This window comes from Lepisma saccharinum, chromosome 23 (assembly GCF_977018435.1).
Source record: "Lepisma saccharinum chromosome 23, izLepSacc3.1, whole genome shotgun sequence".
NCBI classification, from domain to species: domain Eukaryota; kingdom Metazoa; phylum Arthropoda; class Insecta; order Zygentoma; family Lepismatidae; genus Lepisma; species Lepisma saccharinum.
In genome coordinates, this window is record NC_139251.1 from 48733364 (window position 1) to 48753447 (window position 20084).

General features: G+C 37.4%; 1 protein-coding gene across 1 annotated transcript in view; it reads right to left on the bottom strand.

Moving 5' to 3' along the window:
• Nucleotides 1–20084, bottom strand: part of LOC146005498 (neprilysin-2-like) — a 112740-nt gene that overhangs the window by 11944 nt on the left and 80712 nt on the right. The window contains exon 5 of the mRNA XM_083144743.1: nucleotides 879–1040. Coding sequence (XP_083000869.1) covers nucleotides 879–1040 — 162 coding nt within the window. The remainder of the gene's footprint in view (nucleotides 1–878; nucleotides 1041–20084) is intronic.

A 20084-nucleotide genomic window follows, 5' to 3' on the forward strand; every position in this document is an offset into this window, starting at 1 on the left:
ACGTGGATTATAGTTATGCATTGCTTATGTGTAACATGAATTATGCTGTAACTTCAAATGAAGAGCTAATCTTAAAAAAATGAAGTGTAATCAGGTGGTCAATTTCAGTAAGCAACAGCTACTTTCCTTTCTGTAACAGAAGAAGAGTTAAACTTTGTAGAACAGTGTTATTAATATTTTATAATGTTTATGTTTGGAGGTATTAGTTTATATTATTATCATATTAAACACCTATGTTTTGATATATCTAGGGGCATTATTTGGAAAAATATATTTTCTTGTGGATCTTGGAAAAAAAATGAAAAAAAAAATAGTTTTTTATTTATTATTATGTTTTAAATAAACAAGGAATGTTTATTTGTTTCATGGTCAGTTAAATATTATAAAATGTATAATATCTTGCGATACTAATCCAAAAATATAATTCATTTAGGTGGAAACTTGAATAATATAATTTGAAATTTTACAATTTTCAAAACGCCATATTTCTAGATAGAGAACGAAAATTCTCAGAGCTGGAATGTATATTCCAGGGATGATTATATTTGTAGCACAAACTATCCTTTCTTGAATTAAAATAATAGGTGGATTTATAGCTATTGGGCGAAAATGTAATGGCATCTGCGCCATGTCACACGCTATATCGGCACAGTGCCAAAATAAACGCACCGTATTTCAGCAAATAAATGAATTTAAAACACATATTTGAAAAATGCGTCTCTGACACATCAGAATGGATCTGAAATTTGGAAAATGAATGACAAAATATCATAAATGTTTAAAACGAATTTGCATATCTGTGACGTTTATTTTTAAATTTAATATACGATTTTTACCAATAATAAATGTATTAAATCTGAATATCTATAATTTCATACCCCTTAGTTGCAGTTTCAGACGTGATTCCAATACCTTGAACCAAGAATTTCTTGTTTGTATTTCTTCATTACTATGCACCTTCTTCCAGTTCCCACACGCGAAACCGTAGAAATCTTGGCACGGATCGACGCTTTTGTTGATGGAATTCAACAGACTGTAAGCTGTGGAAATACAAAAGAAATCATCACCAAAATCGTTGATAATAATTTACCTTTAAATAATGTTTTAAATTTTCTTGGTGGAGAATGATAAAGATTTTTTTCTCTGGATATCAACCAGGTAAATTCCGGATAGGCTTCCGATAATCCTGTCAATCCCTGAAAATGAAAGTGAGTTTAGCTCTTGAAAGCTCGGAAACCAATCTGTATATCACGTGGATGATATCCAGAGGAAAAACTCTTTGTAGAAATTTACTTCAATTTATCGCACATTGCGTGTGTGTGTGTGTGTGTGTGTGTATATATATATATATATATATATATATATGTGTGTGTGTGTGTGTGTGTGTGTGTGTGTGTGTCTTGCATAGACAACCCTCAGAATAATTGCAGTCACAGTCGCTGCGAAAAAAAATGTTAATAATATCTATCCCTTACTAAACCGACCCCATAATTGGGGGTGCGAGTTGATTTCAGACTCATTGTGCTAACAATCTATGCTTCAATAATAAGTACTAAGCGTGAAACTCCACCTCCTGTGCAGATAAATAGATTACTGTTAAAATTATGCCTCTGCTTTTTTTGTCGTTCTGTAACTCTGTCATATTTAGCTACAGTTGCATACAATAGCCAAGACAGCAATGTTTCAACCAAGCGAGTATATTAAGTATTGTGATGTTCGTTTCAGACATACTTTCATGGCAGACTCTAGGGGTATGAGAGGCCCGGGCCTACAATTTACGCGAGGCCTACAACCAAAGCTTTTCGGAAGTCTGCAAAAAATATTTTTTTTGTTTCATTAGTTCGACGTTTGCATTTTATAAACATTATTACAATTAATAAAAAGGTAAAGTGCTCCCCTGTGCTTAGCACCACGCCGTGAAGGCGTATAGGGGGTGTGGGGGTAACGCCCCACACTTTCTTGATCCGGTCGTGAGTGGGGGTGATGTGATCAGCATCACGCCCCTGACCGCCTTTACCCCCCAGGGTTTCCCGCAGGTACCCATGTTATTCGACGCTGGGTGGACGCCGGGGCCGCTTCCATCGTTAGAAAAGTTCCCGGATTTGAACTGGCCGGAGATCGAACCCGGTACCTTTAGCATGGTAGTCAGACGTGTTACCGACTGAGCCACCGCGGCCAATTACAATTACAATTAATAAACAATTTACTTTTATGTGTCGTATAATCAGCAATGAGCAATAAGTAGAATGTGTTGAAGGTTTAAAATCAAGAAATATGGTAGGCTAATTAAAAATTCTAATCTTTACTCCTTTTCGTTTCCGATGTGCCACTCGTGAGGCATTCACTATATTTAATTACAAAACTGAATGTATTAAATATCAAACTATTACTTTACCTATCAAATTAGTCATTTTGTTCATAGCAAGTAACATTCTCTACCACATTTCTCTTTTGCTTATCTTCCATTGAATTTTCACGCTGTAGTAAATTTACATTGCTTGATATTAAAAAAATATATATTTGACTTCATGATTTCAGTCCATAATTAAACGAATAGTTCATATTAGCTATTTTTGATGAAATATCTGAAGATTATTTTTATGTAATTATTATTTAGTTGCAAGCTCTGCTTACTTACCGGAATATTGGTCACAACTTAAACTACTAATTCAAGAACCGAATCGTAGGTGCATATGGAATCAACATTTATCTCTTCATAAGCAACTGATATTGTTAAATACGCTGATGCTGATATTGATATTGATTGATGTAAGGATTTCTAAACTTGTAGAAGCGTAGAAAGTCCATACAATTTTGCATTTTCAGTTTACTATTTGATTTCCACACGGAAAACGAGGTTATAGCGTAGCAACGTGTGATTTATTTCCAAAGTTAAACAAAAGAATAAATCTATTTCAGAGCCCAACAAAACTTATATCCTACTGTTGCCAGCATGACGTACTTTCAAACGCTGATATTAACTTGGCCTTGTAGCTTTCTGACCTCGAAAAGCAAATTACGTACATTATATATTATTGTATATCGATCTATGTCCTTGTTTTCTAACTTGCGTCTCTTATTCACTGCTCAAGTTAACATTTCCTCAAAGCTGTTCACGAAAATCAATAAAGTCCATACACCAAATAGTTCATAATAATGTCTGTTCCTCCCTTGCCCTCAGGTCTTCATGGGATAATCGAAAATATTTGCGGTAATTCTATAATCCCCTTATGTCTGGAGTTTCTGGCAGTAGCAACATCCAATGTCATTTCCACATGCGCCAGAGTGCAACCAATTAACCACCGACCATGAATGAAAAGGAACTATGTTCGTATTTGCAAGGTACTCGAACTTGCTTTCAGACAACAGAAGCTTAAACCACTTAAACATTTAATCGTACGTTTAAATTACATTTATTTTTAATGTACACTTCTACAATAGTTATCTGATCTTTTTTAAATGCTTTTTCGGTCTAGAAATAGTTCATGTAGCAGCAGAGCTCTTGAGCATCAGCAGAGAGTAGACACGTCCACTGCAAGTCCCTTTACTGCTCGAGAGACACGGTGGTGAAGGATTTGCATTCTTTCATATTAGATATTTGAACAAAATTCTCCAAACAAAGGACCCACGATGCCTCTGTAGCCGATTCCAACATCTTTCCGACTTTCACAGCGGCAACACCAGATTGCCTGAAAGGTCTCTACTGGTCAGTCCTCTCCACAAATCCAAGTATATTTATACAAATGCTCTTACTGTTACCTCATCAGGCCTTTGGAAATAATTTCTACGTGAAATTCATGTCTCCTCCCCAATTTTGAAGTTACAGAAATAATAAAATTACATCTATTAAGTAATGAAAATTAAATATTTGACTTTCCTATCAAAGTAACAGGTGCAGAGAATGATAGAAGAAAGTAGGTAAGACACAAATAATGATTACGTGTAATGTTTAAGATGAATTATTGAAAATGTATAACGTTTGGACTATGTTTAAGCAAAATGTTACGTATTTGCTTGCAAGTGTCTGTATGTGCACGTGTGTATGTATAATATATACTGTACTGTCTCTTTGTTTATATGCGCGAAACGGTGATCATATGTGTGCGTGCGTTTGTTATTGCATTTTTTTGTATTCCTTCCTATTCCTTTTGCTTTCTAATTTAGCAACGTGATGTAGGAAAATATCGAAATAGACGATTAAGTGAAAGAAAGGCATAATAGCCTTAACTTCGCCATGTGTATAAAGCCGAAATAAATAAATAAATAAATACAGTCAGAAACTATACTGCTGGACAAAAAAACGGACACCTTAATATTTGACATCTGAATTGCAATTACTAAAGAAGTAAAAAGTACCCTCGCCTTTGAAAATCCTAGGCACGCCACTAAGTCGTTAATTATAATTTGTTTTCTGTTAAATATATTCAGGTTTTCTAATTTTCAATACTTTCTGCAACATTTAGTTAGCCTTCGAATCAGAATTTATGCGTTATCACAAAAAATGCAAGTGTCCGGTATATTTTGTCCAGCAGTATATATTCCAACATATTAGTAAAGCAAAAAGGAAACTTAAATATCGCAACGAACCTTAAAGTTCGTGGGATCTTATGAATACCTAAACTGTTAACCAATTAATCAATGGGTAATGTAAACTACTCATCATTCATCCTCTTGATGAGACCACTCGTCATTGGCGTGACGAGTTAACGCTTGGCAATGCGAAAGGTACAAAATCACACTAAGGAACTAAACTACAGAAAAGACAATGGTCACTCGTTGTGTTTTGTGAACCGTTGAACCTGAATCATGGCTGGGTGTTAGGATAATTACCTGTCTCTGTACTGCAACTGAAGATCTGCCGTGAGAGGTTATGCCTGTGACTGTACGTAGAGTCTGACGATTTGCTGTGAAATACTGGTCGCTAGTAACTTTGCTTGAATGTATTGCTTCTTCAACTTTACTTTTGATGAGAAAACCAGTCTTGTGCATTTAAAATGAAAATACCATATTACTATACGGACATATGAAAACGTATTTAAAGCTAAACGAATAATGTTATTTTTCGCCTTGCGCTTATTTTCCCAACTGGTTACATTTACTTGTAGAAGCCTGTTTAATCTTTGCTGTGTAAAAAAAATCTTATTTTAGTCTCTTATGTTACTCATAGTGTGCAAGTGGTCGTTAAAAATATACTCAAATACAAAATTACACGGGAAACGATGCTTATTTAAAGTCGACCATCCCAAAAATAAAATAATTAATCTATAAATATGCGATAATTGCCTTATACACTGTATTATGCTAACATCACTAAAAATGAAGAATCTATCATTCTCTCTATCCATTCTAAAATATGCTTAGCATATTATTGTAGCAAAGCTTAAAACTAAAACCGTTGTGGTTTAACCATAATCATTCTGCGATGGCAGAATGGATTTCCAGGATTTTGGTTGCAACCCAATATCCGAAGGAAAATACTTGTTATTTGGGGCGCAAAAAATATCTTGACGTCGACGTCTACATATTCATATAATATAAATATTCTCATAACTGGCGCTTAAAATAAACTTTGCTAATATAATTATATACCTTCTTCTGAAGAGTAACTATAAAATTCTAGTGATATATTCGCTGAGCTAGTATTATTACATACTGCAAAAACTTTTGTGCCTAAAGCACATTATTAAATAATAAGTCTGCTTTTAATCTTTAATATTATTAGTGCCATTTTATGATAAATTATTATTATGTCGTGCAAGTGAAATTAAAAATATTAAACCTGTTACTTATATGAATTTTCATTTTTAGTGACCATTATCCATGCGTGAGTCCGCGATGTCCTCTTGATGGTCTTCATCTTCATCTTGACCTGCCAAGTTTTCTTCACCTTCACCATCATCTGGCGCAGAGTATTTTTTGAGTCTCTGGACGGCAATAGAGTCCACTAATGTCTTTCCGCGCTTGTTTTGGAATTCCACCAGGTATGTGTTAGGATAATTACCTGTCTCTGTACTGCAACTGAAGATCTGCCGTGAGAGGTTATGCCTGTGACTGTATGTAGAGTCTGACTTGCGACTAGCGTTAACACGCTCTCCCTAGAACCTCCTCCTCTCTCTCTATTCAATCGTAACTTGCTCCTCAATAACTCAATTAGAACTGACCCCGAACTCTCTGCCTCCCAGACATTTATTGCAATTCAATTTACTAAACAAATGCACAGTCAGGACTGTAGCCTCTTCCTGGATTTCGTCTGTTTACAGCTGATGACCAGGAAGAGCTTCAGTGCTGTCTGACACTGCATTCCTGTGATGTTTCTGAATATTTCCTGATTGGAAAACGATGGTTGAATGACTGGAAGTTGGAGTTCGTTCTCCATAATAATTAAAAGATACTACGGATCGTTACGATATGAGGGAAAATGTTAGAGCATATTTGTAAATCTGAATCTTAACATTGGTAGCAAAATCCAACACAGCACTTTCTATTCGTCAACACTTCCCCTTCCTCCCTGCGCACAATGTCAGTATTTTCCACAACGTGTTAAAACTAGAATGTATGTTTGAACATGAAATATTTAAATGTGGAGCAAATACGAGAGTTGAAAATATATTAAACTAAAATAACAACTTATCTACGATATTAGTTTTCTTTAATAAATCATCTAAGATGTCTGAGAAATCCAACTTATATACTGCAGCACGTTCTATAACGTCGAATGACAAACTTACACATATCGATATTATAATTGATTTCAAACAATAATTTATTTATATATTTAATTATTTATTTATTTAATTAGAACACAAGAAGCTCATGCCAAATTAAAATGTTCAATATGGGATGCCACCATTACATTAACAAGATCATAATAAAGATAGTTAACAGGAAATGTGAATGACCTAATATACAATTTTCATTAAATAACAATTGTTCAAAGAATTTAATTATTAGATTATAGACACAAAAACAAAGATGCAATACAATAATCATGAAACTAAATTGTGTGATATAACATTCCAAGCTAATTGATATTCTGTGAACAGAACAACATATATAAAAATTCAAAGATTAGATTTAATGATACAATTACATTTCAATAAGTCTATGCTTGGGTTATTCTTAGAAAATGAGTTAAAGAACTTGCACATTCTCCTCATGGGTTCAGATTCGGCCATTTTGGTTCTTTCGAGGGGATTTCAAAGAGGTTATTTCTTGACCTTACCACATATAGTACAGTCAAATTAGGCATTTTTTGGAGACAAACTTGGACATTAAAACATTGAAACAAAACTTGCTGGTGCATTTAGTACTACTTGGGTTGTATTTCTCACGAAAAGTCAGAAAAAATCCCATTGCGGGTTTCGGAGATATGACGTCATCAAAATGGCCGCCCTTAATATTTGTAGTGCAATCTTTGAAAGCGTATAACTTCTCACAGGATAGAGATAAAACCTTCGTTCGTTTTTGCACCAAATAAAAGAAAATGGATTGGCAATGTATCAAATAAAGTATATTATACGTACTGGACACAATGTATGAAATATATTAACGAGAATGGAGAAAATTAATTAAATTACTTAATAATTATAACGTACTATTGAACATTTTGAGATTATAATTGTAGATAGTTTTACGGACTTAACAACGGTACCTGGCTCATTTCTCTACCATTTACCATAAGGGAGTTATTTGATTTAATGTAGTGATTGTGTGATGGCTGATATACAGCCCTACTAGTGCGTTTAAAACATAAGGAAGGGTGGCAGATTATTTCATTTCTGGCGAGGAACATACCCTTTGGGAAGGGCATAGTACCTTCATTCCTGAATGCAAAACGCTTAAGACCTCAAGTTTTGAAGCTCCTGTTGGTCTTTTATGACGTCATCAAAATGGCGACCATGGAGAATATTTCGATTCCTGAACTCTGTTACTCCATTACAGCTATTTAGCATTCATGACATCTTATTTTCATGCAGGCTTCTGTTTAAAATTCTATTATGAAAATAAGAAATTTGAAAGACCCTCTTTATCATAAGTAGAGACGAATATCCACCCCCAGCACAGCGGTCAACTTGGTCCTCTGGAATCTTGCGAAAAAGTCTCGCCAGCGAGTTTATTTTCACCTCCCGACCCCGAATTAAGTCGGTCGCGTGAGAAGAATCAATTGAATCCGGGCATTCGAAGATGGGCTCATCGAAAAATAATCTGTGCATTAAAGATTCCATACGCTGCCTGAAGAATTGTAGAAGTCTAAAAAAAGAAAGTCCATTTTATGTACAGTAAAGATAATCGCGAGTGAAGATATAGTTAATGTGGTGGTTATTGACATTTCTAACTCGGAACAAGGTCTGAAGGCCATTCAAGGGAATGTTTATGCTTTAACAACGTCACCGACTATCATTACAACTGGGAGCGGAAGAGAGAAATTATTCGCCAGGTGCCCCCCAACCCCCCACCCTCTTCCGCGATCCCACTAACCTTGTCGATGCAGCGATTATACTTCAATGTTTTCTAATGTTCAATATTCTTTCTTTTGAGTTTGCTGATTTGTATGAAAACATTTCTGCTTCCTCTTACAAACAGCTAGAAAGAAGATAATAAAAGAAGGTAATATGTTACAGGCAGATACGGAGCTTCGACCCAAACATAGTATATATGATCAGAGAGGATGTCAACGATGGGTTCATATCTAAAAAATGTGATTATTCAAAAATTCAATAGTGCATTGGCAAATAACTCTCAAGGCTTCTTAAACCCGAAGACAGCAAAATACAAGTCTATCCTGATCTGAGGAAGATCTATCTATCCACTCTTCTCTATCCTAACCGATTTTCTTTAGGTCCATTCAACCCCTTATGACAGACTGACTTTTACGAGCTCCCTACACATCCCTGATTGTGGACGAAACGAATCTATCCATCCTTGCCAAGTTGGACATGAACGAGAGGGGTTGTACCTTAAAAACATATCCTGTATTATTTTCTCCAAGCATCATGATTTGGGGGATCGAGACTAATTTATACATGTGGTTGCTTGATGCTTACAGAGGATGACAAGGTACCCAAGGATAAGAAATTAGATGTGAAAAACACCCGGTCTTTGTACTTCGTTACTCCCAACGCTTCAGAGAGACCTTCCACGCAATGTAGGTAATAGAATGTATGTATGAAATGTAAGCCGGCAGCCAGAGATTGATTATTTGGTGGAAGTAATGTTGGACATTTTTAGCGAATGTGGAATTACAATGCAATTTTCAGAACTGCAACGAAGTTTAAGTGAAGTGTCAGCGTACAAGGAATATGGTTTATAAGTGTTGTGTGCCAAATTGTAGAGGAAATTGTGATGAGAACAGTAAGACTAATGTATTTAGATTTCCTCAAGACGTTACTGAAAAAGGTAAGGTAAAGTGTTCCCCTGTGCATAGCACTACGCCATGAAGGCGTATAGGGGGTGTGGGGGTAACGCCCTACACTATCTATGGATTAGGACAATTCCACGTAATTTTGTCCCTACGCTCAACTCCAGGGTAAGTAACACAGACTTTATTCTTATAAATAAACTAGAGAAATAGTTTAGTTCATATTGTAAACATTGAATGTTCACGAAATAAGCATCTAACATACTCTTAGATATGGTCAAGTTTTACTGGTTTCTTGAAAATTATTTTTGATCACCAGTATCGAATTGGTAAATCTAACCAAGCTAATTTCTTTAGAAATGCCAAATAATTTAACTTGAATTACCATATTTAACGTTACATACTTTTTTATCGTTGCAAAATGAATTGTTCAATGTTATAAAATATTGTCACATCTTAAAAGCAGTCTACTGTTTCAGTAACATGTTCGTTATCGAGACTTCCATATAATTTATATAATTTTTTAGTTTCAAAGTAGCTTAAGGAAAGAAAACTATAGAACTGAGCAAAATTGAAAAATATACAAATTTACATTCTTATTTTTAGCACGCGTTTGTGCCTTTAGGTTAATCGGAGATAATGGAAGGCAAGTTGATATTTAGGTTATGCATTGAAATACGAAGTACATTGTGTAACAAGACGCAATTTGATGGAATATTTCCTGGTATAATTATACAAGAATATATTGTTTTATGTTTCAAATGAACTTTTTCACACAAAAAGCATACTTTTTTACCGAGCTATGTGAATAAGCAAACATAGTCATTTTCTTTAACTTGGTTTTTCTTGAGTATATTTAATCAAATTCTTTACTTGCATGTGTATAAATTATTTTGGCTCTACAAATTTTTATGTGACAGGTTCTTTTTGGGTATTCCTAAACAAAATAATTAAATTTCGTGACGTTTAGAAGATAAGAAAACAATATGTACATCTCTTTTGGGTCTTATACTGAACTTATATTAAAGTTTCATTGACATGTGAAAGGTATTTCTAAACAACCGAAGAGTGTGTTGAACGTGGAACTATTTATTTCTTCGCAACAACGATATATATTACAGTCATTACAGATATACATCCCAGAACACGTATTTATCAGACATACAAATGGTCTCTAATCATAACATCTATTACATCACAGGAAGTGATTTTTAAGACAATTCTACCACGTATTCAACGTAACCAATATTCAGATTGATTCTAAGCTTCTTTTTGACTTATTTTGCGTCGCATTTGTATCTCTTGCTATACTCGCCATGATGAAGATGAGGGTAATGTTACGAATGCAAGGCTATATCTAAGCCTCAACAGCTTTCGAACCTATGTTCTCTGGTTTTGTAGAGAGTTACGGTGATATTTTCTTTTATTTGCTGTTTTGAGTCCACTTTATGCACAGGAAGACTAGTCGGGACTGCACCTACAGTTTAATGTGGTATCCGAACCACCATGTGCCTCCACTGGGTATCGAACCTTGGACAACTTGATTAAAAGGCGACGACGCTACTACTGCGCTATCGGAAAGGCTAAGAGAGAGATTTACGGTGACTACGTTAATGAAGAATTGAAAGTAACATAACGACAAAGCTATTATTTAGTCGACATTGGGATTGTTAATGAATATTATGAATGTCAGTTCTAATTGAAAAAAAAAAAACCTACGAAATTTCCGGCGTGCTTTACAAAGCGTTAATTTTTCTCTTTTCACACATTACTTTGCTACTAGGTAATTGCTTGCTAAGATGTAGAAAATGCTACATTTTCAGTGTGTGGAATTGAGAGTTATTTCGGATACAAAGAATCGGAGATTGGAATAGTGAGAAAAGGTTCATTTCACATGTTTGAATACCCCCCCCCCCCCAACATACACACACACACACAGGATAGCGGCAGTGGTTCTTATAACAAAATATAACATGTATGAATTGTTTCAAGAAAAATAGAGGCCTATTCACATCCTTACGGAGCTTGAAATAAATTCCAATTAGAGATTACAAAGTTCCGTTTCTACAAAATCGAGACGTATATTAAATTAAAAAGCAAAGTGCTACCCTGTGGTTTGCACCAAGCCATGAAGGCATGTAGGGAGTGTGGAGTTACGGCTCCACACTTACTTCATCACGGCTGAAGAAGGTGTGATGCGATCAGCACACGCCCCTGTCCGCCTTTACCCCCCCCCCCCCAGAGATTCCTTTATACGACGCTGGGTTGGCGCTGGAGCCGCTTGAGCAGGTGGACAAAATCCCATTCTCGAGGATCAAACCCAGATCTCTCACATGGTAATCAAACAACCTAACGACCAAGCTATCGCGACACATATAGAGCATAGTAACCTTTGTAATTAAGGCAAGGATTATTTTAGCGTTTCGTACAACGTTTTTAGGCGAATCATTTTCGGACATATAAATTGCAGCTATTGTCGGTTCTGCGACTTGGCTTGTGAACAGGCGATTTTCTGACGATCAAAATTCCACCTGACAAGTCACGTGACTTTCCTACATTTCCTATGCCTGTTTGCTTTCACATGAAAGACGAGATGCCATTGATTCAGACAGAATCACCCAATCACTTAAATGTGCAATGTGTGTTGCCTACCCTTCTGCATTATTTACTGCCATTAAAGTTTTATGGGGAAGAACCTTTTTCCACCACTGTACATTTCTCTTAGCAATATGTAATAAATTACTGAATTTATTACTTATATTGTGAAAATTAGTTATACGCGACCCACAGTTTTGTTTGTCTTTTTCTGTCTTCTGAGTAACCACATTGCGGGCGGCATTACTACTTGTTGACATTTCATTTAAAAATGTTTTTGTTCTAAAGTAAGATTTATCACATTCTTGATTTTGTTATTGGTGGGAATATACATTATTTACAAATTAACCGAATACATATAGCGTACAGTTATATTCTGATTACTTATAATTTCAGTTGAATTTCAAAATAACAAATGCAATTCAGAACACACAAATTACACCAATTATTGCAATATTATATTGTTACGATATCATTCTCCGTCACAAGGACGAATGCATTCAGGAATCACCAGATTTCAGCATGACACCCCACCACACTCCTAAGCCATTTTAGTGGAAATTGAAATTCAAATGTACCAATATTGTTCTCAGGTTCATCCCATGAGCGTACTCTATCCTGCACCAAGAATTGCGAAATATTCTTAACTTGAAAGAAATCAACATTTCCCATGAATTTGAATAATTGTTTGCTGAAGCGGACGTTGCAATTTGAATACGAGTCTCGAACTGGGAAACGAACCTGCGACCACTGACACAGAAGTCAATCTTGCAAACTCTGCACCATAGATTAATAAAAACAAACACCACAGAACAAATTGGAGAGATTTGGATTTGAATCAGTGTTCCGTGCCTTGTGCTTTTGGAGCCAAGATGGCCGCCATTTTATTCTCTGAACACTAGTGCCTACTGAAAGTGAGAGAGTGAAGAGTCTGTGACGTGAGAAGCGACGCTATACCAGAGATGTATTGCAGGTTGGCTGCAATTAATGTAGATTTTGCAACGAATACATCAGTTTGATGTAATTGAGTGTTTCATTTATGTGTATTAGTCTACCTACAGCACCATTACCTTCCTGGAATGCTACAAACAGCGGCCGAAACAAGAAAAGAGTCTTCTTGTTGGATGACGGGCGCGAACATGGTCCTCCTTGTGCCGGATGTTGCCTGCGATCAGCATTCGTTGTGTTGTGTTGAACTTTTGTGCTAGTGTGCATTCGTGAACTGTGAATAAATACATTGACATACTGTTTGCTACGTGTAACCAGTTTCAGTGCACCTTTTGTAGTGCCAGGAAGTGTTTCGTGCGTGCATTGTAGTTTGGACAACAACAATCCGTGCGCGACTTAATAAACATGGAAGCCATATCGGCAGCAAAGACTGTGCTCAAGCGAGAAGTTACTCGCCTTGAGAATAAAGTGAACGCGGGTTTACAGGACAATGTGACAATCGCGTTAGCGGTAAACAAAGCCAAACAATTAACGGACGATTGTAAACAGTTATTATTAGACCTGGCTAGTGCGTGTGATGATGCAACTTTTGAGAGTTATGACTGTGAAATCGGTTGTATTCAAGACCGTTTGGATGCAACCATGTGCAGGCTTTGTTCGTTGCAGCAGCAACAGACTCAAGCTACGGTGACGTCATCGACAGAAGCACGAACAAGTGAAGTGCGTCTCCCGAAACTCACGCTGCCTGTGTTCACGGGACAATTACAAGAGTGGCTTTCTTTCCGTGATTTGTTTATCGCGTCGGTGGACAAAAACAAACAGTTATCCAGTGCGCAAAAGCTACAGTATTTGAAAGCTTCGTTAAAGGGGCAACCTGCATTGCTTATCCAGTCCATGTCGGTGACTGATGATAACTATGCAGAGGCGTGGAACATTCTAAATTCGCGTTATCAAAACAAACGGGAAATTGTGATGGACACAATCAAGCGTTTAGTCGGGCAACCCAAAGTGCAACGTGAATCCGCAGCAGCCTTACGTAGCCTGCTAGACACAACTACCGAGTGTGTTCGCGTGTTGAAAGTGATGGACATTCCCATAGAACATTGGGATCCTATCCTAGTATTTCATGTGACAGAAAAAATGGACAGTGATACTAGACAACAATGGGAACTTTCATTAAAGACAACCGAGTTGCCTACGTTTCAGGAGTTGAGTGACTTTCTTGATCAGCGTTCTCGTGCATTATCAGCTTCTAATCTCAGTGCTCAGAGATTGAAGCAGTCGACTCACAATAGCTCCCAGTTCAAGGGTGTGTATCATGCAGTGTCAGATGATACCTGTGAAAAATGTAAACTGCATCATGCGCTATACAAGTGTAAAGACTTCAAAAGCCTTTCGGTGATGGACAGAATGAGATTTGTTAGAGAAAAGGGTTTGTGTTATAATTGCATTCAAAGTCATCATAGGGCATCGGTATGTGACTCAGGGGCGTGCCGAGTTTGCAATAAAAAGCATCATACTTTGTTACACTATTATAAGCAGAGTGACTCTAGTGAAACAACAACTTCCCCCCAAGAAGTTTCTTCTCATGTGGCTGGAGAAGGAGACAAGGGACTAAAGCCAGTGTTGCTATCCACTGCAGTTGTTTATGTGCAGGGAAGAGATGGTGTTTATCAACCAGTTCGTGCGCTCCTGGACTGTGCCTCAGAGACTTCCTTTGTCACCTCACGATGTGTGCAAAGGTTAGGCTTACGTCAGCATAAGGCAGACATCACTGTGAATGGGATTACAGCAACGGGTGTAGGTGTAGGCAGTGCAGTAGTGGATCTACAATTCCAACCCAGTAGCAGAAGGAAAACATTCACTACAAGGGCAATCGTACTTCCTAAAATAACAGGAAACATTCCCAGGGAGCCTTTACCAGACTTCAGGAAGTGGACACATATTCAAGGACTGAAGTTGGCAGATCCAAGGTTTTATGTTATGGAACCGGTGGACATTTTACTTGGAGCAGATTTGTTTCCTTTTCTTATGCAAAGTGGCAAACGTGTTGGGCCAAAGGGAACACCTACTGCACTACGTACTGTTCTTGGTTGGATTCTTTGTGGCAGTGTGGACTTTCCCAAGGTAAAGGCAGTAGCATCATTTCATGCATCTTGTAGTCTTGATAGTGCACTTCGCCAGTTCTGGGAGGTAGAGGAGGTCCCAAGGCAAATGCATCTGACATTAGAGGAGATACAATGTGAAGAGCACTTTTCGGTGACTCATGTTCGAGAAAACAATAAGTTCAGTGTGAGCCTTCCATTCAAGGAAGACAGTCCTCCCTTAGGATACTCTCGTGAAACAGCTGTGGCGAGATTACACCAAATGGAACGGAAGTTTGCAAGGTCTCCTGTTTTTCATCAGAAGTACTCAGAATTCATGCATGAATATTTAGACTTGGGACATATGGAGCCTGTTCCTGCAAGTGAAGTGAAAAAGAAACCATGTGATAGTTTCTATTTACCGCATCATGCTGTAATCAATCCAAATTCCACCAGTACACCTCTTCGTGTAGTTTTTGATGCCAGTTCAGTGACTTCAACAGGGATTAGTCTCAACGATAAGCTTCAAGTTGGGCCAAAATTGCAAGGTGATATCTTTCCATTGTTACTCAGGTTCAGGAAGCATCAAATTCCTTTGTGTGCAGACATTTCCAAAATGTATAGACAAATATTGATTCATCCATCAGATACAGACTTTCAGCGAATAGTGTGGCGTGACAATCCTAAAGAATTGATAAGGGACTATAGGCTACTCACGGTGACATATGGGACTTCCAGTGCACCTTATCTTGCAACAAAGTGTCTTCAACAGTTAGCTATTGATGAAATGAATGCATTTCCATTAGCAGCCCCAGTGTTATTAAATGATTTTTATGTTGACGATTTGGTATCTGGTGCCAGCGATGTGGAAGAAGCTATCGAATTGCAGTCACAATTGATACAGTTACTAGCAAAGGGTGGTTTTGAGTTACGTAAATGGTCCTCTAGTAAGCCACAAGTGTTGACAGCAGTACCTGTAGAGTTGAGAGAAACTAATGTGCCTTTAGATATCCATTGCAGTGAACTTGTGAAAACGTTAGGTCTAAGGTGGCATCCTGGTGCTGACCACTTCACTTTTCTTGTGACTTTACCACCAAAACGTCACACATTGACGAAAAGACTATTGTTATCTGACATTGCAAAATTGTTTGATCCTCTTGGTTTCTTATCCCCAACAGTCATACAAGCAAAAATACTTATTCAAGAATTGTGGAAAGAAAAGTTGGACTGGGATGAGGCATTATCCGTGGAAACATGCGAACTGTGGCTACATTTTTGTAGTGAACTTCCTGTACTGCAACAATTACAAATCAAACGTGCTATTGTATCTGCAAATGCTATTGCTTGTCAATTAGTGGGTTTCTGTGATGCATCACAACAAGCATACTGTGCGGTAGTGTACCTTCGCTCAGTTTATGTCGATGGTCATGTTGAAGTAAGGTTGGTAGGAGCAAAGACTAAGGTGGCTCCAATCAAGCAAATGTCTCTACCAAGGCTAGAACTATCAGCGGCAGTTTTATTGACACGATTGCTCGTAGTAATCTCCAATGCACTATCCTACAAATTGGAAGATGCATCTGTGTGGACTGATTCTACCATTGTACTTGCTTGGTTATCCTCAACACCAAGCAGGTGGAAAACATTTGTAGCAAATCGAGTGGCAGAAGTGCAGGAGAGTCTTCGTCGTGAACAATGGTCTCACATCCTGGGAAAATCAAATCCTGCAGATCTTGCTACAAGAGGTATCAGTGCATCAGCCTTAGCTCAGTGTGAGTTATGGTGGGCGGGACCAGAGTTCTTACGAGCAACTTCATTGGCAACGTTTGATCATCATGAGACAAGCAACGAAATTTTGGAAGAAGTTACGAAAGAAGAGAAGAATATCTCCATTACAGTTATGTACAGTACAGTAGAAGAAGATCTGATCAGCAGATATTCAAGCTTTTCTAAAATGCAGAGAATAATGGCATGGATCCAACGATTTGTATTCAATACTCGTCAGTCAGTGAATCAGAGAAGGCAAGGAGCATTGACAACTAAAGAGCTTATGACAGCAACGACCTCTCTTGTAAAACAAGCTCAGAAAAGTGAATTCTCAGCAGAATTACATTGTTTACAAGCTAAAATTCCTCTGCCAACAAAAAGCAGGTTATTGTGTTTGGCTCCCTTTGTTGATGAGGCAGGTGTAATTCGTGTTGGAGGGAGGCTACACAAAGCAAGAATAACAGTGGACCATAAACATCCAATGTTGCTACCTGCAAAGCAAAACTTGACTCACTTATTAATTAAAAATGAACATTTACTTAATCTTCATGCTGGTCCTCAGTTAGTGTTGTCCTCATTGCAACGAACATTCTGGATACTGAGAGGGCGAGATACAGTGCGTAACATTGTGAAGAAATGTGTAACTTGTCATCGCTTTTGTACACAAGCTGGGGAACAATTAATGGGTAGCTTACCAGAATCTAGGATTAATCCTTCTCATCCATTTATAAACTGTGGTGTGGATTATGCAGGGCCCATACTGTTGAAGGAAATGGTTGGACGCTCTTGTAAGCAGTATAAGGGTTATATTGCCTTATTTGTTTGTTTCGCAACGAAAGCAGTTCATTTAGAAATAGTGAGCAGTGGTACTACAGAGACGTTTTTGGCTGCACTTCGGAGATTTGTATCTCGTCGTGGAAAACCCAGTAATATTTACAGTGATTGTGGAACAACGTTTGTTGGCGCAAATAGAGAGTTAAAGGAATTCATGAGATTGGCAAAACAACCAAAGCACAATGAAACTATTTCAAGTGCTCTAAGCAGCTTAGGCATCCAGTGGCATTTTAATGTTCCTCGTAATCCTCATGCAGGAGGGTTGTGGGAGAGTGGTGTCAAATCAGTTAAATACCACCTCAAAAGAGTTGCGGGGAATGCCCTACTTACCTTTGAGGAATTGTATACAGTATTAACACAAATAGAAGCATGTTTGAATTCCAGACCGTTAACTGCTCTATCTAGTGATCCCAACGACATGCAGGCACTTACTCCAGGCCATTTCTTAATAGGAGATGCATTGATAGCAACTCCAGATAGGGACTTTGCTACAATAAAATTGAACAGACTGTCGAAGTGGCAGCTCGTGCAAAGGCTGACACAGCATTTCTGGCGCAGATGGTGTAGGGATTATCTTTCTCAGTTACAACAACGTCCTAAGTGGAGAAGGGAGCAACGGAATCTACAGGTCGATGACTTGGTTGTGGTCAGAGATGATCAACTTGCACCTCAACAGTGGAAACTTGGCAGAGTAATCAACGTTCATCCAGGTGAAGATGGATTGGTTAGAGCAGCAACAGTGAGAACCAGTGAAGGAACCTACAAGAGGCCAGCAGTGAAGTTGTCCCTTTTACCAGTGAGTGAAGTTGAACACCAATGAGAAATAACTTAAACTTTCAAATTTATGCATAAAAGGCAATAATTAGTTTGTTCAATTTATTTTTAATTTTGTGTTGTTATTTTCAGTAGGAAAGTTTGAGAAAATTGTATTCAATTTACATTTGTTCATCAAAACTGTGTTCTATATATGTACTTTGTAAAGTGTTGAAATTAATAATTTCAAGGTGGGCGGTATGTTCCGTACCTTGTGCTTTTGGAGCCAAGATGGCCGCCATTTTATTCTCTGAACACTAGTGCCTACTGAAAGTGAGAGAGTGAAGAGTCTGTGACGTGAGAAGCGACGCTATACCAGAGATGTATTGCAGGTTGGCTGCAATTAATGTAGATTTTGCAACGAATACATCAGTTTGATGTAATTGAGTGTTTCATTTATGTGTATTAGTCTACCTACAGCACCATTACCTTCCTGGAATGCTACAAACAGCGGCCGAAACAAGAAAAGAGTCTTCTTGTTGGATGACGGGCGCGAACAATCAGCGATATCTAATTTATTGAAAAACAAGAAAGCTATGAGTCGAGAATTTTGAGCATTGCACAGTGCTTATTAAGGTATTGTTACACATATTTTGTTTAACTATTTGTTATTGTTCCTGTCCTTGCTCCAACTTAACAATTTCCTCAATGAGGACCAGTACCGAGTCCACTTCTTCCAACCTCACTTAAGTTTTTCTGCCTCAGATCTCAATATATAAATATTCTCTGACATTATTCCTCATATAGAAGTTTTTCATCTTTGTTCGCTATTAATATGTCCCTCATGTGATAAGCAATAATTTAAATCTTTGACAGTAAACATTTTTTTCTAATTTAATTAAGCCATCTAAAAGTGCTGTAGATTAAAATGAAATTTGTATGATTTGTGGGGATTTAAAAAAGAAACACATTTACGACACAAGGTATTTTCAAGCTAGTAAGAGAATCCGGTGATAATTTTAAGATAAGGATCCTTTTACCAAATGTGTGATCATACATATTGTTAGCTCTAGCGAGTATATTTAGCAATCCTTTTACCAAATGTGCGATCAGTGTTGAATCCAGGCTATTTCTTCCTGGTGATATTAAGCTTCACGGAAGGTGGGATATCATAGGCATGAAATTTATATAGTTGTAAGAAACTACTAATTTTTTTAAATTGTCCCTTACCTCTGATATACATTTCATTTAAATTACTTAACGCGTGAGGCTTTTGGGTTCGACCTGCAGCTTCGAATCTTCTGGCGGAAGGATAACAACTTTTGTCCTGAGATTTAGGTGTGTGTGTATGGGACCGGTGACCATCCATCACCGTGACGAAATTAGGGAGCTACGAATGAGTAGCGTAACCCGACCACGGAAACGTACAACAAAGACTGGGGTTTGACATGATGACCACATGTTGGTTGGATGAACTACCACCTCTGGTGGGAGTAATACCGTCAGTCTGTAGGTAGGCTCTGGCTCTGAAGGGCTGTTGTGCAATGGGTTATAATGTTATTACAATTAGATATAATCTTAACTATAATTTTAAGAATGAGATTATGACAATCAATATAATACTATTATGGCAATATGGCATTCAATAGCTTACAATTACAGCAAACTAATGCGTCGGTTTATTTTTTAAAGAATACACTTGGATCAAACCATCGAAGAAATAGTTTGTCTCTCCCTCACACTCTCCT